This window comes from Scyliorhinus canicula, chromosome 20, assembly GCF_902713615.1.
Source record: "Scyliorhinus canicula chromosome 20, sScyCan1.1, whole genome shotgun sequence".
NCBI classification, from domain to species: Eukaryota; Metazoa; Chordata; class Chondrichthyes; order Carcharhiniformes; family Scyliorhinidae; genus Scyliorhinus; species Scyliorhinus canicula.
Genome location: NC_052165.1, coordinates 19,862,254 through 19,883,496, shown reverse-complemented (window position 1 = coordinate 19,883,496; position 21,243 = coordinate 19,862,254). Strand labels below are relative to the sequence as shown.

Here is a 21,243-nt window from a genome sequence, read left to right as displayed (position 1 = left end):
ATAAACATCAATGTTTATTAATCACATCGCCCTTAAAAGCTAAATTACATCTGGTTTGTGATGCAGAACGCAGGGTCAAGCCCCGCACTGGCTGAGGTTATTCATGAAGGCCCTGCCTTCTCAACCTTGCCCCTTGCCTGAGGTGCAGTGATCCTCAGGTTAAATCACCAATCGTCAGCTCTTTCCCCTCAAAGGGGAAAGCAGCCTATGGTCATCTGGGACTGTGGAGATTTTACTTTACTAACAGCAATGTGAATGTGGGAGATTTCTAGCTGATTTCAGTGATTGTCAGCTGTGGGGTCCACAGTATAGGTAAAGTCGCCATTGTTCCAGATGACCAGAGGCTGCTTTCCCCTTTGAGGGGATAGCTGACCAGAATCCTGAGTAACTAGGCCACAACTTCAAGATTCCATGCTGAACAGCTCATCTCCTGGCACCTTGACATTTTCAAAGGGGCAATGATGGCGGCAGTTCACAGTCAAGCTGAATTACAGAACATTTGTGCAGTATGAATGATTTTCTACACCACGAGATGGTGCTATTCTACACCAATACTATAATTCCCCTTTCTTTTGATATTCTTGTTTGCAATTAGTTTTACAAGGAAGAACAGTAACAATGTTGGTCTGTATTCATGGTGTTCTTTTACAGTAGCCATTGTGGAATGAAGGACATATTTTCATTGACTTGAAGACTCCTATTTACTAAATTGTAATCTCAATTGTATTGCAGAAACAAGTTTAACGCAATAGTCACATCTTCAAAAGACTGCTAAAATAAGAGAAAACATAAAACTCACTATTGGCAATGGCATTGTCGTGTTCTGTAGTGACAGGAAAAATATTTTTCTATACAAGATGCAGCTTTTTGAAGTCAGCATTTAGTATAAATCAAATATGCTCCATTAGATATTACAAAACTCAAGGCCATTGAAGACAGTCATGGAGAGAATCATACATAATGTGAAAAGGAAAAGATACATATGGTTTTGTCCAGAAAATTAACTACTCAACTCCTGATATGTCTTAAATGAAAGAAGGAAACATGGGGTGGAATTCTCCTCAGCCTGATGACAGGTTCACTGTTGGGTGGGCTGGCTGGGGAGAATTTGGCGGGAGGCCCAAAAGTTGGTTTTACGTTGCCGTCAATTTACAGCAGGATTTTCTGCTGGTGCCCAGATGGTGGATCGGGAAACCCGCTGGAGGTCAGCGTGAAACTCATTTCACCAATGGGATTCAGCTGAAGTTTCGACCACACACACCCGATTCTCCAAGGCAGCAGTGGGAATACATGCCAGTGTAAAGCACATCTGGAACAAAGTGGCGTGCAGATACCGGCACTCACCTGAACAATGCCTGGGGCTGCCTCTGGTGTTCAGGATGGAGGCTAACAGCAACCCTAAACCCCAAAATAACAGTGGATGGGGGAAACATCAACAGGTAGACCTTCCAGTTTCGATGTCTTGCAGGGGCTCCATCTTCCAGCTTCGGAATGTTTCTGGAGATCCATACTCTTTTTCAGGAGGTCCAAATTTAGGCCTCAGAATGCTCCCGGGGATCCATCTTCATTTTCATCTTCTTCAATAGTGGGTCAGTGATGTTGGCGCCTTTTTAATGTGGTACCCAGATAGGTCGGCGGACTAAGCGGCATTCAGGCCTTCACCGACAGAATAACGCACAAAACACCCTGTTGCAGAATTAATTATGTGCGGACTGGAGGACTTGGCATCTTTTCCCACCAGCCCCCACAGAGGTAAACACTCCATATTCCCACCCCTGCCATGGGACTTGCCTCCAGATGGGAGAATTCCACCCCTGGGCTGGGAATCTTCTAAGAACACGTCCAGTCCACCACCAGAAATGTTTTCATCAAATACTTTGCAACAGACAGCTCAATTTCCACCATCACCACCCCACACCCCCATCCCATTCCCTTGCGCCCCCCCCTGCCCAACCCCCCTCCCAATTCCAAACCGGCAGGCAAGAGAGCGTTGTGGATTAAAATAGCATAAACAGGTCAGGTAGTATCTGTGGAGAGAAAGGATGAGTTCATTTTGTGGTCGTGAATGCTTCAGCAAAACACAAGTTTACCGAATAAAACATTATTTCCCTCCCCGCACTCCTCCCACATGGCAGGTTTTTAACTTTCAGCCCTGCTGATTGGAAGTGATAACAAATAGAAATTGATGGCTTCCCACAGAGCGGAAAGAATGGAGAGAAAATCTGAGATGAGTAACCCAGATCACCCTTCCAGCAGCTCCTGAAAGGTCAGGATTGGCACACGTTGGGGAGTAGCTTCTGTCAACTTCCTCCGGGAAATGGTGCACATTTTTAGTGTAGGAATGGAGAGTGAGGAGAAAAAAAATAGAGAGAATAATGACTGCAGAAAAGAAAAATATAAATGTTGCCTTTTAGGCAGCCCCTATTTGAGTCAGCGTGCTTGCCTGGCTGCGATATGGTTGTCACGGTGATCTCCTGGGGGCATTCCCAACAGCAGGAACTGCTGTCAGCACTGTCAAAATAATCTTATGCCTGGAATAAAAAAGGATGGTGTAATGCATCTTTTAACACAGAATGCTTTGCTGACTGTAATAGTCGAACAGTAATTAAACCTTTCTGGAAATCAGACAGGTTTATTGTGATGGTAAAAGGGTGTACTTTGCTTGCAGGCAAATGTTAATTGTTACTGGTGCTGCTTGAGAGCATTTGAATAGATTTATTAAGGCTGGAAAAACCTATGATCATGTTCTGTGTATCTGTAATCAAAGTAAGAGAATCCATTTCATAGTTTTTTTTCTTCATATGGGGATTTAGAATTCGTTGTCCATGTTCGATATTGTCTGTCACCAAGAAACAAACTTCAATTACAAAAACGTCTCCCATTCTCGACAGAATGTTTATTTTGTCCATAAGCCCATTGTTCAATTGCTGAATTAGTATTACTGCACATTTCCCTCCACATCTAGCCTGGGGATGAGCTATTTTTCAGCACTGAGCTGAGAAACAATGCAATTATCCAACTTTGCATAACAACATTATGTTTATCCCTAAATCTCCAGTCTTTGTCTGGTAAAACTGGGCTACATCTAATCCTTTGCAGTCTGCTACTGCTCAAACCTATACCAAGAACTGGTTTATCCTCTGGAGTGAGTTATCTTTTATTGCGATTTTAACATGAACTCTGGGTAAGATTAAATAAACTATTTTGGCTAGTAAAATATTAATTCAGGAAAATGAAATAACATTTATCATTACAAGCAGCAAACAAGATTTTTTTTAAAAATCAGTGTTGGCAATGAAGTAATGAGAGCTGCAATGCAAAATTTTATTTGCACGTGGGACACAGTAATACAGCGAATGCTGCATTTCTGACCAACCCCAGAGGAAGTTAGAGAAGGTTTTCTACTTAATCTTCAGCATTCCCTCTGCTGAAGGTGCTCCCTGTAATAATAGATGAAATTCCAGGGCTGTGACCAAGGAATAGCAGGATGTGTGCCTGTTGGGATATTGTATAACTTCGAGACAAACTTAGAGATGATGCCCCGTACGGAAGAATCACACCCTCATGTCAAATAATGCATCCTTGGCACTGTGCTGTTAGAACGGTGCAATGCCCCGAATGATCTCAGATGTGCACCTGCCAAGAGGTACTGTGAGGGGAGCGCGGAGATGAGTGCTGTGCTCGGGGTGCAGCTCCAGGTTCAGGGGGCAGTGGGTGGTACCAGGGTGATGGTCAAGGGATGGACTTGGCTGAAGAATATTTACTGATGTGCTTGCTGTGTGCAGGGGTCTCTTCTAAAATGGTGCCTGAATCATCTAAACACTGAGTCGATGGTGGGGGCAAATCAGCGTTAGCGCTACGGTATGGAACTCATGCCTACCTTCTGTTTCAACTAAGTTCTGCACAATATGACATAAAAAGCCATCGTTGCCATTGGCGGGCTCAATACCGTTTTTTTCACCTGACATCAGACTTTAGGATGTTTTCTTATTTTCACTGGTAATTGTTCAAGCATTTCAGGATGTACTGGAGAACACAGATAAGCCATTTTGTTTCAGTTTCACTTTTGGGATTTTGGCTGGAAGGCAGCCAAAAGTAGACCTTTCTCAGCTCTCTGATTTAAACTAGTCCATGTGGTGAATGTATAATGCATATAATTCACACTGTGTATCACTGTGTCCCTGTGGGCTCCATCTGTGAACCGTTGCGTGGCTCTGCCCACAGGGGGAGATGAGGAGCTTATACAGGGCTCCACCCTTGGCTCCACCCATGGCTCCGCCCATGGCTCCTCCCACTACCGGAAGTATAAAGTGCTGCGGTCTTGTGAGCCTGCCCTCAGTTCTTTTGGTCGCAGGCGCGCTCAGTTATAAGTCGATTAAAGCCACAGTTTACTTCCACTCGTGTCTTGAGTGAATTGATGGTCGCATCAGTCCAGCCAAGCCTGGGGAAGTCCCTCCTGTATGAAAGATTGCAGGCAGTTGTCAGGTCTGGAGCAATTTTAAACCTCTGTTTGGAAAGCTGGTGATGTCAAACTCTCTCCCTATCAGTTAAGGCTGGAAGTTAAAGTACCCTCCAGCAGGCCTGTGAATCTTCCATTTCTGAGTAAACGGCTGGGGAACTGAAACTGATTTCTCTCAATTGATGACCTGTGGCTAAAGACCGTTTTCTCTGCAGTCAGGTCAACCTGCAGAATGTCTTAGTCCAGCACTACCTACAGGAAGAAGGGATTATTAGTGAAATCCTCAGGTGAAGATTTTTAATATTACCTCAGTGGGTCTGAGGAATGGACTGGCAGAGGTCCTACAAATGCAAGTGACTCCACCTCCATGTTCTAATCAAAGACAATCATTAGGAAAGGCAAATCAACTGACCCTCTGCATTCTTGGAAGATTGCAGACCACAAAAACCACAACCTCAGCAGTGGGGATCTTCAAGTCTCTCATACTTCTTAATCCCTGTTATTTTTGAACCTTTCCTACCCCTTCACCATGTGTCTGTCTTGTGCGTGTCTGGGTGGAGGGTGCGATGGGGTTTTGGGAATAAATAGACTAATAGAGCATTGTTTCATTATTTCCATTCTATGTTCATCTTTTACTCTTGTTATAAATAAACGGTTTATTAAAATTTTAACTTATAAATCTGGTGCCTGTAACTCATTGGAGTAGTCAAGAGTTAAAGATCTCAGGAAAATACACAAATTATTGATTAATTCACTTATGTCTATGGGCTGGAACTGATGGCGCACTTGCCCAGGGTGTCGTAACACTGCTGCCTCACATGCCAGGGACCTGAGTTCAATTCCAGCATTGGGTGACTGTATGGAGTTCGCACATTCTCCTTGTGTCTGAGTGGGTTTCCTCCGGGTGCTCCGGTTTCCTCTTACAGCCCTAAGATGTGCAGGTTAGGTGGTTTGGCCATGCTAAATTGCCCTTAGTGTCCAAAAAGGTGGTGTGGGGTTATTGGGTTATGGGGATAGGGTGGAGCTGTGGGCTTGGGTAGGGTGCTCTTTCCAAGGGCTAGTGCAGAGCTGAAGGGCCAAATGGCCTCCTTCTGTGCTGTAAATTCTATGATTTTCATTTAGTAGCAGAGCTTTCACCAGTCATCTTCGACCTGCCTGCTGGAAGTCTCTCCCTAAGTCATTTCACCTCGCTACATCCCACTTTAAGAGCCTCCTCAAAACCTCCTATTTTGACTGTGCCGCCTCTCCCTAAATTCTTCATTGTTTGATTCATCTCTCTCTTCTACATACAGCTGCATAGGATATTGTTGTTGTACGAAAGGAAATATACAAATTGTGTTGCCAGCATATGGTATGGAGACAATTATTATAATGCATGTCTGTTACTCAGAATTCTTCAAAGTCCAATTTTATTCTGGACTGCGAATCTTTCACATTGTGTATATCCTGTTGCCTGGCAATATGCAAACTCACCTGTAAAGACTATGGGCGTCATAGCTATATAATTTTATGCTGGAAAAGTGTTTGTGCATTTGAGTTGCATTTGAAGTTTCATTCAATCTACATTGTTCTTGAAGAACACTAAGATACCGCAATTCTGCCATCTATTTTGTGCACTAAGTGAGTCAATACCTATTTTCTATTCAACAATACCTATTGTTGACTCAATACCTATTTCAATTGCCTTGCTTGGAGAAATAATCTTGTGATAGTTCAAATGGCGATCCAAACTATTGGAAGGTGCCCATTAGAGGGCCAGTTACTTTCCCCCACGAGGAACTCATATTCAGAGACATGTCTCCATGGACCATAATTGCAGTAGTCACTTTTGAAGTAATATTTGGGCATGAAGCAAGTTGCATATTTCCTGCCTCCTTCAAGGAATGATACACCTTATGGGGAAGATCTAAACCAGTGTTCTTAAGACCATAAGACCGTAAGACATAGGAGTGGAAGTAAGGCCATTCGGCCCATCGAGTCCACTCCACCATTCAATCATGGTTGATTTCAACTCCATTTACCCGCTCTCTCCCCATAGCCCTTAATTCCTCGAGAAATCAAGAATTTATCAATTTCTGTCTTAAAGACACTCAATGTCCCGGCCTCCACCGCCCTCTGTGGCAATGAATTCCACAGACCTACCACTCTCTGGCTGAAGAAATTTCTCCTCATCTCTTTTCTAAAGTGACTCCCTTTTATTCTAAGGCTGTGCCCCCGCGTCCTAGTCTCCCCTGCTAATGGAAACAACTTCCCTACGTCCATCCTATCCAAGCCATTCATTATCTTGTACGTTTCTATTAGATCTCCCCTCAACCTCCTAAACTCCAATGAATATAATCCCACGATCCTCAGACGTTCATCGTATGTTAGGCCTACCATTCCTGGGATCATCCGTGTGAATCTCCGCTGGACCCGCTCCAGTGCCAGTATGTCCTTCCTGAGGTATGGGGCCCAAAATTGCTCACAGTATTCTAAATGGGGCCTAACTAGTGCTTTATAAAGCCTCAGAAGTACATCCCTGCTTTTATATTCCAAGCCTCTTGAGATAAATGACAACATTACATTTGCTTTCTTAATTACGGACTCAACCTGCAAGTTTACCTTTAGAGAATCCTGGACTAGGACTCCCAAGTCCCTTTGCACTTTAGCATTATGAATTTTGTCACCGTTTAGAAAATAGTCCATGCCTCTATTCTTTTTTCCAAAGTGCAAGACCTCGCACTTGCCCACGTTGAATTTCATCAGCCACTTCTTGGACCATTCTCCTAAACTGTCTAAATCTTTCTGCAGCCTCCCCACCTCCTCAATACTACCTGCCCCTCCACCTATCTTTGTATCATCGGCAAACTTGGCCAGAATGCCCCCAGTCCCGTCATCTAGATCGTTAATATATAAAGAGAACAGCTGAGGCCCCAACACTGAACCCTGTGTTGCACGTTTTACTATGGGCGTAAAACGCGTTTATTGGAGTGTATTAACACGCCTCCGAGTTCGACGTGTGCTTAACACTGCTAGGCTCTGTTCTATGTAATTATTTAAGCTCTGGAGTCGCCAGCTGCCGTATAGGCAACGTCACAAGTATTCCAAGGTCAAATTCAAAGTAATAAAGACGATACACCGATTAGTCAAGTTCAAACGATCAATATTTATTATACAGTTAATAATAAATACTCATGCACACACACTAAGAGACTAAGCTACAACTAAACATAAGCAAACAGAATACTTATCTAACAGGAACAGGCAAGGTCAGAGAACGAGGCCTTCGTCCTGGTTTTGTCTGCAGCCTTCAGCAAGCGTTCTGGCACTTGGGAGTCTAGTGGGCTTGGATCGCGTAGCGAGCGTTGAACTTACGGTTTCGGCGGCTGGTGCTCAACGGCTGGAGTCAGGATACCAGGTGTCAGTCGAGGCCGGAGCACAGGTTTAACAGACCGGACAACACGAGGTCCCTATCTTTTATAGGGGTTCCGTTGTCCTTCCCTCTCCTCGGGCGGGCTCTACCTATTGGATCAATTTCTTATCGATACTGGATTAATTCCCCAATGCGAGGGGGTCTCCGTGATGGAGGGGGCGTTTCTTATGTCCTTTTGTTCGGAGGTTTCTGGTGCCTCGATGTCTGGGTCTTGATTGGAATGTGTCCATTCAGAACCAAATGTATCTATTGTGTGGGTGTTCAAGTCTGATGGCCTCATTAGCATGCAAAGCGTTTTGCCATTTGCACCTAGCTAAGGTCTCTTCACCTGAGCCCAAACTGGTTTCTGCTGCTGCAGAATGCAAACTGCTCTTTGCAGACTGCTGTTCTGGCTGAACTGTCTGTTTCTCAGCAGCCTTCCATTTTAGTTTGGCTCAGTGTCCATTTTGCGTGGCCAGCATGGCTACATTCCCTCCTTGTGATCCTCACAATCATACTATTGTGAAGGATCACCTATGTACTTTGCCTCCTTGTGTTCTGACCTCTTGCCAGTTCCTGTTCTACTCTGTTCTAAACTATGGGAAGAAGAGAAAAAAAATTTAACTAACATTTCTACTTGGCCCTATGTCAAAGGGACATGCATTACTACAATTGGGAACCTCTACCTATCACTATTAACCTTAACCTTAACTTAAACATGTAATCACTCTATACCTTAACCATTCACACCACAACATCACACTTCCCAACTCGGCAGTCGAGTATGGAACAATATAATACATGGCTGAATTTTATTTACAGAGTGTTGTAATCAGTGAGGGGTTGAGGGGTTTGGTGGAATCCGAAGATGGGGGATTGCACTCTATAGATGGGTGAGGTGCTGGAACGAGAGGCTCTCCTCTTCCATTTCCTCAACCTGAGGGTCTGCACTAGGATGGTGAGGATCGCAATCACCAACAGTGATTCGATTATGTAGGACATGGAGTACCACGTCATGAATTTAGTACACCAGGTCTGAACCTCGCTGATCAGAGCTGAGCACTGGGGGTTTGTTGTACTAACATTTACGGTGGGGGTTGTGGGGGAAACGTGTCTTGTTTCCACACATATACATATGACATTAAATAGTAATAAGTGGGCTTCCATCATTTTGCTGTTCTTCTTCTTTCTCTTCCTTCTTCCTCCGGTATTGACAATCCTGGCTTCGACCTCTGTCTCGTCCTTTGAAACCTTTGGGATCAAGCACAGTATCTGTCAATACACAGTTTAAGACCTTTACTTGTTAGTGCATCTGTCTTTCAAAACCCAATTGACCCTTAAAAATGACTGGCTAAGTCACACCCTGTGACTCCCCTCATTTTTTTTTTTCAAAAAGCGAATTTAAAGACCAGCATACACCTAACAATCCTTCCTTCTGCGAGCCGTCTCGCAGGCTTTGCTGATTTACCATCCGAATGTTTCCGGATGTAAATAGCATGTGGGATGGCGGCCGAAGGGCTACCTAACCTAAAATGAAAACAAATTTGGAAAGAAACATCCGAATGAGTTGCGTATGGGCCGCTACGGGTACGAGTTGGATGGGATCCCCGGGTAGGGCGTGCTGTGCCATACCCGAGCTTGGCTGACCAAGGGTTGGTTCTCAGACAGGGCGGGTCCTCAGTGCCGTTTGTCCACTGCCTGAGTAACCTGGAGAAAACGGGTACGAATGTGTTAACCATGACTTGCAGCCTCTATTTCGCCGAATAGAGGGGCACCTAAAAAACCAAGGGAGCCAAGATGCTCCGTTCTGAAAACAGGGAACAAGTCGTGAACCGTGTCGGTTCACCAGAGGATACAACTGAAGTTCTCAGAAATATCTGCGGACAAGCTATTTGGCGTGTGGCCTTACAACTTTGGAAAGGATCTCCAATCAAACCGAAGTTCTCAAAGGTTTCGGCAGACAAGCTAACGTGTATGTGAGGTGGTCACAATCTTTTCAGCTGAAAAGAAGATGTCCATCCTCCAACTGAAACATTTACATTCCTGAAAACAAACAAACATAAAACGAAGACAAACATACGTGCAGGTTCCATCAGAAAGGACATCGTTTCCCTCAAACGATTCCTATCTTACATCATCTGGACACCTCACTTTGATTCTGCCTCTGTGAACAGGGTCACAAAGGGGTTGCCGTGTCGGGAGTCAGACACCGTGTCGTCCTGCTCTCCCGGATCCCACACCCTTGTGTGGATCAGGCATGCAATTTTGGAGTTGTGTGACCGGGGGTCACTCTCGTCATTGCGGACAAGTCTGTAGGAATTGTCCCTGTGCCATTGTGTAGCGTCGAGTGTGTTGTCGGGGTAGTCGGGGTCGGGTGGTGGTTCTGGGTATTTGAGGTAAGTGACTTCCATGGGGTCACTGGAGTCGGGGTCGTAGGTGGTGCAGTGTGGGCTGTATGGCTGTGTGGTGTCGCTGTCTTCAGAGTCAGTGTCTGTCCTACTGTCTCTGCTGTGGCAGCTTGTGGGCGTGTCGGGGCGTGGTCTGTGGTGGTCTGTGGGCGGAGTCGTGGGCGAGTCCGTTGATGTACTGGTCTGTGAGGGGGATGGTGGAAAAGTGTCTCTGGTGGGCGGGGTGAAGTGTTCTGCTGCGTCTAGCAGGACATGGTGGGCATGGTTGGCCTGTGTTCCATATGCCTTTAACTGGTTTATATGGAACCACGCGGTCTTCCCATTAGGATACTTTATCCTGTAAACGGAGGGGCTAATTTTGTCCGAAATTGAGTAGGGACCGGAATATTTTGGAGCCAAAAAACTGCTGGGGTTATAAACAGATAACATTACCTGTTGCCCAACCTGGAATTCTGTGGTGTGTACGGTCTTATTGAAACAGGCAGTCCGTTGCTGTCGGCGTTTCCCTAGCTGGACTGCGGCTGCGAGCTGTGCAGACCTCACAGTCTCAACTAGTTCTTTAACTGCCTTTTCATGTGTGAGGGCCGTCACTTCGGGGCTTGTCATGTCCAGTCCTGAAAGGAATTCTGTACCTTTCATAGGGCGTCCGGTCATGAGTGTGTGTGGTGTGTATCCTGTCGATGTGGAGACAGTGTTCCTTATGAACATAAGTGCAAAGGGGAGCACTGAATCCCATGTGGAATTGTTCTCTTGAACCATTTTCCTAAGGGTAGTTTTTAGGGTCCGATTCATGCGCTCCACAATCCCGCTGGACTGTGGATGATACGCAATGTGGAAGTTCTGTTTGATTCCGAATATTGTCAGGACGTTCCTCATGACCCGTCCTGTAAAGTGAGATCCCTGGTCCGAATCGATACTTCGGGGTAAACCCCATCTCGTGAAGATGTGGTGGGTCAGGATCTTTGCAGCTGTCTTAGCTGTGTTTGTTCGTGAGGGAAATGCCTCTACCCATTTGGTAAAGGTATCTATCACCACCAGAACGTATTTATAGCCATTCCGACAAGGGGGCAATGGACCTATAAAGTCGATCTGGAGGTTTGTCCAAGGGCCGTTAACTGGGCGAGTATGCCGAAGTTGTGCCTTCTTAGAATACCGCTCCGGGTTATTCTGAGCACAAATCAGGCAATTCTCTATGTAGTGCGTTACATCATTCCTGAGATCAGGCCACCAACAGAGTTGCCTGAGGTGCCTCGTTGTTGCATCAATTCCCTGATGCCCGTGTCCGTCATGGAACAAGGCAATCATCTGATTCCTGTCCTGCTGTGGGACCACATAAAGTCGGTCCTTAATGATCACACCCTCATGTGTGGTCAGTGCGTGTTTAAAGTGCTCGTAAGCAGGCACAAAGTTTCCCTTGAAAACCTCCCTGAGGTCTCCGTCCTGTTTTTGTGCTGCCACGAGATCTTTAATATCAGTCTGTGAGACTTGGACTGCGCTCACAGGGGCGCTAGCTGGTGCGCTAGCTGGGGGGGTCCATAAGTGTCCTCTCCTGGAACCTGCCTTAGCCAACGCGTCGGCTTTTACATTCCCAGGGGGTGATGACCTATGGTGGCTGCGAACTTTTATAATGCCGAAGGTCCTGTCCTTCGCTTTCGCTAAAATATGCTGGAGTAGAGGGGCTGATGGAAGGGGTTTCCCGTCTGCGGAGACAAAACCTCGTGTCCTCCACAGGGGCAGAAAATCGGTTAAACTGTTACAGACATATAAGCTGTCTGAATATATGTCTGCTGGGCTGGGGAAAGAATCGGGGTGGTCCACTATGTACGCTATGGCTGCTAGCTCTGCTGCCTGCGCGCCTAAGTGACCTGGTAACTTAAGAGCGATTTCTTCGAGAGCGCGCCCCTGCGCGTCCTCTACATAGATGCCGCATCCTGTGATACGCTCACCATTTAAAACTGTGGAGGAACCGTCTACATAAATCCTCAAGGGTCCACACGTGTCTGTGGGCTGGGGGCTTTGTTTCGGGTTCCCTATCTTCCTGGGGGGTGTTTTTGCTAAAAAGGGTCCTGTGTTATGCAGGGGAGCTACAATTTCACAGTCATGGGGCTGTCCGGGGTATTGGAGGTTGTCTGCTAAGTATGTGTGTGTGCGTGTCCGTTTTACTGTAATGTCCCGTCCTTGTAAAAGTAGGGTCCACCTAGCTGCCCTAATCTGGCTAACTGAACCGTCCTTCAGTCGACCGTCTAGTAGTAGCTGTGTGGGTGTGTGTTCGGTTAGAATGGTGATGGGGTTGAGTCCGGTGATGTATGAGAAATACTGCACTGCCCAGAAGACAGCAAGGAGGTGCCTCTCACAGGCTGAAAATCCTTGTTCTACTGGGTCTAACAGTCGGGAGGCATAAGCCACTGGTCTTAGCTGCTCGTGCCGTTCTTGAAGCAACACGGCCGAGAGGGTCAGATCGGTGCTCGCTACCTCTATTGCGTACGGTGAAAGTTGGTCGGGGACTAGCAGCGCGGGTGCTGCACTAAGGGCTCGTTTCAACTCTTCCACAGCGCCTGTATGCTGCGGAAGCCATTCCCAGGGGGCTCCTTTCTTAAGGAGGTCTGAAAGTGGGGCGGCTTTTGTCGCGAATCCGTCGATGTGGTTCCGACAATAGCCAACCAGTCCTAAAAACGACCGGAGGGCTGAAACATTCTGGGGAAGGGGCAATTTGACAATCGAATCAATTCTTTTGAATTCGATCTCGCGTTTGCCGTGCGTGATGACTGATCCCAAATACATCACTTTACTTTCCAATATTTGGGCCTTTTTCGGGTTAACTTTACAGCCAATTTCAGTTAAGAGTTCTAGGAGTTCGGCCAGAAGCGAAATGTGCTCTGCCTTTGTGTCTGTCTGCAGTAGTAGGTCGTCTACATACTGTACCAGACAATCGGGTCGGGAAAATTTCTCTAATCCACTTGCCAGCTGTCGGTGGAAAATGGAGGGGGAATTGTGGAATCCCTGTGGGAGGCATGTCCACGTGTACTGCTGTGTTTTAAAAGTGAATGCGAATTTGTATTGGCACGCTTTTGCCAATGGTATTGACCAGAATCCATTACTGATGTCCAATACCGTGAAGTACTTGGCGTTGAGACCCTGCTTGAGCATGGTCTCGGGACTAGTAGCTACCGTTGGGGCTACTGCGGGGGTTACTTTGTTGAGTTCCCGATAATCGATGGTCAGACGCCATGATCCATCGGGCTTCCTCACTGGCCAAATAGGGGCATTGTTGGTGGAGGCTACCGTTCTCAGTACACCTTGGTCCAACAAGCTGCCTATAACCTTTTCTATTTCCACCTCTGCCTCGAGGGGAAATCTATATTGCTTTTGCGGTCGGGGGTCCTGTCCGGTAACATGAACTTGTCCAGTCATTCTGCCACAGTCATGACGGTGACTTGCAAATGCTGTCCTGTGTTTGTTTAGTAGGGCCTTAATTTGTCTGTCGGTGTGGAGTGTAGTCAGGTCGAATGAGTACTCTCCCACTGCGCTAATCCGATTAGCGTAGTCTCCTACTGTGAGGGTGGCTGGGGCTCTGTCTGATCTCGCCATTCGCCAGACACACTGGTTCACTGGGTCGAACGACAAGCTGTGGGCGTTCATAAAATCTATCCCCAGGATGTGCTCCGCTGTCCGGGGAAGATTTACTAAAACTACGGGGTGCCTTGTGCTAATGTTCCCTAGCTGGATCGCTACGGGTGCTGTGATATGTCCCTGCTGCGAGTGTCCGGTGAACCCGCTAAGTGTGATGGTGGAGGTGGTCGGCCACGTGTCTGCGTGTGCCGTGGTTGTGGAGTTAATGGTGGTGCGGGATCCTCCTGTGTCCCACAGTAACTCTATGGGCTTCCCTTTGACTTTTGCCGTGACTACGGGCCTCCCTGATGAGTCCCATAGTGTGTCACAGACCCAAGTGGGGGAGCCCGAACACCGTCAGTTCGTCTCGTCCACATTGGTGGGTCCTGACTGTACTACTACATTGTGGATGGGTTTTGCCTTGTTGCGGTTCAGAGTGCCTGTCTGCTGGCCTCTCTGAGATCGCTGGGGTGCTTGGCACTCTTTTGCCCAATGCCCTAACTGTCCACAGTTATAGCATTCCTGTCCTTTCTGTTGAGGGCTGCTCTTGCCTTCATTTACCCATGCGGGCTTCTGGTGCTCTCTGACTGCTTGGATATCTGCAGCAGCCTGAGCCTCTTCTGGGGATCTAACCTTTGCTTTTGCCTGAAGCGATTGCTCCCAAGCGCGGGACAATCTTTTGAGGACCCATTTCTCGTTATGGGCCTCTTCTGAGGGGTCGTAATTATTGCAAGCGCTCTGTCCTGCTTCTGTTGCGTGTGAGATAATTGTGCGCGTCCACTTAACCATGTTTTCGCGGGTTAAATGCGCTCTATCTAGCTGTCCGAAAACTGCGCTGAAGTGAATCCACAGCCTTCCTGCGAATGCTGTGGGGTGTTCAGATCTCTTCTGCCTGCACTTATTCAAGCCTTCTACGGGGTCACCTCTATTGTACCCGATGGCATCTAAAATAGCAGTGTGCATCTCCTCTAGGCTGCCTCCTGCCACGTTTTGTGGATCGGGGAGGGCTGCCACTACACTCTGGTCTAAGCTCAGCACGGTGAGCTTAACCTGCTCTCTCTCATCCAGGCCGTACATGGTAGCCTGCTGTTTTACTTTCGCAAAGAACTGGTGGGGGTCTGTGGTGGGGAGGAACGGAGTGATCTTTTCACAAGCGTCCCTTAGCTGGGTTACTGTTAAAGGGGTGGTGTAAGTTATGTCTGGGGCGCCTTCTGATTCGGCTTTCCTCTGTGTGGTTACGGGATTCATGGGTGCGGTTATGATCTGAGCTGTGGGGGGTTGGGGTGCCTGTCGTTTCTGCTGAGCTGCGGGCGCACATGTTCCCTGAACATAACGCTGCGCTGTCTCGCTTAATTCCTGCCAATCTGGGGCGTTTTCCCCATCTAACTGAGCTCCAAAGGTGCTTTGGAAGCCATTCTGCACCGAAAGCAGAGATTGCAGTTCCGCAATCTGTTTTCTGCATTTCGCGTGGTCAACTGTGCTTTGTCTTTGTTCGGTCGTTGCAGCGTGGAGTGCTCTCAAAGCTGCTTTGAGATCGGAGCATTGCCTCTGCAATGCCTCCACCTGCTTTTCCGATTCCTGTCTTATCAGAACGGCACGTTGCACGTCCTGATAGGCTTTCTCATACTGGGTCTGGGAACTGTTCAGATGAGCTAGACAAGACTGGTGAGCCCTCTTGGCATCATCCACCTCTCTACCCTTCTCTGCCAACTTCCCTTTTAATTCCAGGTTTTCTTTCTCGACGTCCCTGACATCGACCTTACTCATTCGGTTCCTTTCCTCTAAATCTGCCCGGAGCGTCCTGATGACCTCCTCTGCGCCTCGCAACTGTGCCAAGCAGGACACAATCGCCATCGGCTTGCGTGCTTTACTTAAACTCTTTTTGTGTATCTGAGAGAGGTTCTCCCACCAAGTATGACCTATACTTCCGGGACCTGTCTCCTCATTTGCACAAAACTCTTTCCAAAGGGGCCATCCCTTTCCTTGTAAATATTTGCGGAGTTCCAGCTCCCACGTGGGACACTGGCCTACTCTGCTACTGCTGCTGGTCGCTGCGACCACAAACTTTGCTGGATCCATCAGACGTTCCATTGCCTGCATGGCCATTTCCTCTGACTCTCTTTTTATAATTTGGAACAGGGGGTTGCTGGGGTGGTGTTTCGAAAAAGGGTACGGCTTACGCTATTTTCCGATCACAAAACTACCGAAAGTTTGTCGCAACAAAAAGCTTTCAGTTTTACCTTACAGCCCTGTTAGTACGCATGCACTAAAACACACTTCCGAATTTCGCTTATTATTTTGAACACCTTGAATACTTGTGATCTCTTTCTTTCTCTGCAATTTGGAGTTCTAATTCAAATTTCAGGGTCCTGGACACTGTGGTGTTTCCACTTACAACAGGGTCCCGGCGGATGTCGCCACTAAATGTTGCACGTTTTACTATGGGCGTAAAACGCGTTTATTGGAGTGTATTAACACGCCTCCGAGTTCGACGTGTGCTTAACACTGCTAGGCTCTGTTCTATGTAATTATTTAAGCTCTGGAGTCGCCAGCTGCCGTATAGGCAACGTCACAAGTATTCCAAGGTCAAATTCAAAGTAATAAAGACGATACACCGATTAGTCAAGTTCAAACGATCAATATTTATTATACAGTTAATAATAAATACTCATGCACACACACTAAGAGACTAAGCTACAACTAAACATAAGCAAACAGAATACTTATCTAACAGGAACAGGCAAGGTCAGAGAACGAGGCCTTCGTCCTGGTTTTGTCTGCAGCCTTCAGCAAGCGTTCTGGCACTTGGGAGTCTAGTGGGCTTGGATCGCGTAGCGAGCGTTGAACTTACGGTTTCGGCGGCTGGTGCTCAACGGCTGGAGTCAGGATACCAGGTGTCAGTCGAGGCCGGAGCACAGGTTTAACAGACCGGACAACACGAGGTCCCTATCTTTTATAGGGGTTCCGTTGTCCTTCCCTCTCCTCGGGCGGGCTCTACCTATTGGATCAATTTCTTATCGATACTGGATTAATTCCCCAATGCGAGGGGGTCTCCGTGATGGAGGGGGCGTTTCTTATGTCCTTTTGTTCGGAGGTTTCTGGTGCCTCGATGTCTGGGTCTTGATTGGAATGTGTCCATTCAGAACCAAATGTATCTATTGTGTGGGTGTTCAAGTCTGATGGCCTCATTAGCATGCAAAGCGTTTTGCCATTTGCACCTAGCTAAGGTCTCTTCACCTGAGCCCAAACTGGTTTCTGCTGCTGCAGAATGCAAACTGCTCTTTGCAGACTGCTGTTCTGGCTGAACTGTCTGTTTCTCAGCAGCCTTCCATTTTAGTTTGGCTCAGTGTCCATTTTGCGTGGCCAGCATGGCTACACCTGCGGGACACCACTTGTCACCGGTTGCCATTCCGAAAAACTATTCTTCAAACTATTTTTCCTGGAACTCACTTTTGCCAATGGGCTGACCTTCGGGACCCACGCAGGCCAGCTTTTGCGAGCCAAGCCGACCAACTTTGGTGACACATGCCATATTCACTTACCTTTAATGTGAAAGGGGAGCCTGCTTGGTTCTCATGACATCACTACAATCAGGTTCATAGGAAGAGTGGGAAATGCGCATATGAAATGAAAAATCACTTATTGTCACAAGTAGGCTTCAAATGAAGTTACTGTGAAAAGCCCCTAGTCACCACATTCCGGTGCCTGTTTGGGGCGGCTGGTACAGGAATTGAACCCGTGCTGCTGGCCTGCTTTGGTCTGCTTTAAAAGCCAGCTATTTAGCCCTGTGCTAAACCAGCCCCTGTGCTAAACCAGCCCTACCATATCAAACAGTTCCTTTGTGTCAGCATCATTTTTACGAAAATGGAAAATCCAACCTCGCACATGTAGGTCATCGTGATAGCAACAAAATGCTTGTTTTACTCATCACAGGATACTCCTTGGAGATGCTACTCCAGAATGCTGACAGCTTCATGGGCTATTCGTGTGTTTTTAATGTGCTGTCACATGTCAGGTACAGCAGCAAAGTCTTTTCATTTGGAGTCAACTTTAAGTTAGTAATCGACTCTGGGAATTTTGCACCCATTACATCTCTTTCAAAATCTGAACTTCTCTCATTTGCCATTACTTTGCTGCATAAAACACACATGGACCTTGCATCCAATTGACAAAACCATATCTCAAGAAATCGTCTTTATACTGCTTTGTTCCTGAGTTAAGTTTCTTCTTTGTAAGCTGTTAACCACTGCTCTATCCTGGCCTAGTTCTCCTAAGCTGCTGTCTCCAGTAGATTCAGATGCGAGATCCTGGCAAGTAGATACACAACTTATTTCTCTGTCTATCTCTTTCTTGCAAGAAAACAATTCATCTTCACAGTCTTCTTTCCTTGCTTGCCAGAAGCTAGAAACTGGAAGAAGCTCTCCTCCATGATTTGGCGCCAAAGGCATGTATGTACAGGACGCTTGGCGTCAGGTGTACGTTCAGAGTGTGCTGACCCGCACTTTGAAAAACCCTGATCTAAATGGTAGGGGATGGAAATTAAAAAAATAAATTTAGAGCACACAATTCTTTTTTTTCCAATTAAGGGGCAATTTATTGTGGCCAATTCACCTAGCAGGCACATCTTTGGGCTGTGGGGAAGAGACCCACGCAGACATGGGGTGAATGTGCAACCTCCACACGGACTGTGACCCGGGGCCAGGATCAAACCCGGGCTCTTGACACCGTGAGGCAGCAGGGCTAACCATTGCGTTACCATGCCACCCTGTAGGGGATGGGAATTAAGGAGAGGAGAAAGTGATTTTAATCTTTTTTTGATTTTTTGTTTCTTTTATTTTTAGAAACATGTCGATGAATGATCTGTGCTCGTCATTGGCAATTGCTTTCACCCAGACCAATTGCTTTTATCTTGCAACTGAGAAAGAAACCTTCCCTGAAAGCAGAAAAATAATTCTTCAGGATAAGAAGACAAAGAAATTTATTGAAGATTTTTCAGGCTATCAACCTAATGGTAATCAACATTTGCCGATATTATACATTTATAGGGTTTGTGATGCGGAGCAACACCAAAAGCGTGGGTTCAATTCCCATAGCAGGTGAGGGTATTCATGAAGACCCCACCTTCTTAACCTTGCCCCTCATCTGAGGTGTTGTAATCTTCAGGTAAAATCACCACCAGTCAGTTCTCTCTGAAAAGGGGAAAGCAGTCTGGGGTCCTCAGGGACCATGGTGACTTTCATTTATTCACATTTAGAACTGTTGGGAGACAAATTAATCTGCACATTGAAATAATTTCAGGATGACATGGAATATGCTGAATGTCATTATTTTCCACTTCTCATTCAGGAATTAATATTTCATTGTATCTTGATGATACACAGTTTTGTTTCATCCAGAAATGTGGGTCATATGTTTTTTTTAATAGAACATAACAGTGCAGAAGGAAGCCATTTGGCCCATCGAGTCTGCACCGACCCACTTAAGCCCTTACTTCCATCCTATCCCCATAACCCAATAACCCCTCCTAACCTTTTTTGGACACTAAGGGCAATTTTAGCATGGCCAATCCACCTAACCTCCACGTCTTTGGACTGCGGGAGGAAACCGGAGCACCCGGAGGAAACCCACGCAGACACAGGGAGAATGTGCAGACTCCGCACAGACAGTGACCCAGCGGGGAATCGAACCTGGGACCCTGGCGCTGTGAAGCTACAGTGCTAGCCACATGGGCTACCATGCTGTTCCTTTTGTTTTTCTGAATCAGACAGATTTAAAGGGGCTTCAACACCTGCCACAAATTTCTAAATTAACTACTTCATTTCAAAAGCAGCATATTAATTTATGTCAGTCGGGCCAGTGACTTGTACATTATTTTTGTGCAATATTTGGGGCATTTTTACTTAATGATCTATACGTATATTGTATAAAAATGAACAGTGTATCTCAACTTAAACTTTGAAAATCAGGCATTGACATCTGCTTACTCTTATGGTGTTAGTGATTGTTTAGTTTGTTGCATTCATACCTCTGAATCTGTAGGTTGTGGATTCAAATTCCACCCCATGATTTGAGCTCAGGAATGTAGGCTGACATTCCACAGGACAGTACTGGAGGTGCCATTTCAGATGAGATATTAAACTGAGGTTCTGCCTGTCTTCTCAGATAGACATAGGGCACAATTCAGCAGCCTCGTCATGCCTAACTTGGTGTTGGGAAGCGGCCATTGAATCTCGCGAAAGGCCTCTCGTGTGAATCACAATGCTTGAAACTTCTCCCGAGATTCAATGGAATCTGGCAAGGCACCGTGATCTGGATCTCGCTCTCACTGGGCGAGTCTATAAGAGGTGGGGTGAAGGGGTGGGGACTGAGGACTCCGGAAGGGCGAAGTTGGGTAAAGTGGACGGATGTGGGGTCGCTGAGAGGGTCAAAAGGTTGGGGGCTGCCTTTAAAAATGGCGTCCCGATCCGAAAATAGACTTCCTGCACCGGCGAGAAAATTACCAATGCGAGGCCTCAATGGGGAGTTCCACACTGACACCATTGAATAGTGGGGTCAGCGCTGAGAAAAACCCGCTAAACATGCCTGAAACTGGACATAAAGGGCACGATTCTCCAGAAAGATTTCTAAGTATTGTAGCGAGCGGGAATTGCCACGAGCTTCCCGCCGTTCGGTCCAGTGAGGCCAGCAACACTATTCAACGTTAGTGGATGTTAATTGGTCCACATAACGAGGACTCACGCGCTTCTCAGCACAAATTAAACTGATTTTCCGACACCGCGATAGCCCCCACCCCTAACGTCGAGCAGCATCTAGGCTGCATTTGCTCAGCCAACCTCAGACAGCGCGCAACAATGGCGCTGAGGAGACCTACCTCAAGCTTCGGAAATGTTGACCCGGGGAGGCTGCTAGGTGCCGTGGAGGTCAGGAGGGAGGTTCTGTTCCCCCGTGGGTCCAGAAGGCACAGCCATAGGGCAGCCAGTGCTGCCTGGGACGAGGCGGCGGCAGCTGTGAGCACCGGGATTGTGACCAGGAAGCATGGCCTCCAGGCAGGAAGAAGGTCAATGACCTACACTGGGCAGCATGAATGAGTGGACACCAAACCCCTCCCCCCCCTACCAAGACAGCACGGTCTTGCTAGGGCAGCACGGTAGCATTGTAGGGCAGCACGGTAGCATTGTGGATAGCACAATCGCTTCACAGCTCCAGGGTCCCAGGTTCGATTCCGGCTTGGGTCACTGTGCAGAGTCTGCACATCCTCCCCGTGTGTGCGTGGGTTTCCTCCGGGTGCTCCGGTTTCCTCCCACAGTCCAAAGATGTGCAGGTTAGGTGGATTGGCCATGATAAATTGCCCTTAGTGTCCAAAATTGCCCTTAGTG

General features: G+C 47.0%; 1 protein-coding gene across 1 annotated transcript in view; it reads left to right on the top strand.

Moving 5' to 3' along the window:
• LOC119955195 overlaps window positions 1-21,243 on the top strand; it is a 162,944-nt gene that overhangs the window by 53,844 nt on the left and 87,857 nt on the right. The window contains exon 12 of the mRNA XM_038781183.1: window positions 18,709-18,878. Within this exon, the coding sequence (XP_038637111.1) occupies window positions 18,709-18,878 (170 nt within the window). The remainder of the gene's footprint in view (window positions 1-18,708; window positions 18,879-21,243) is intronic.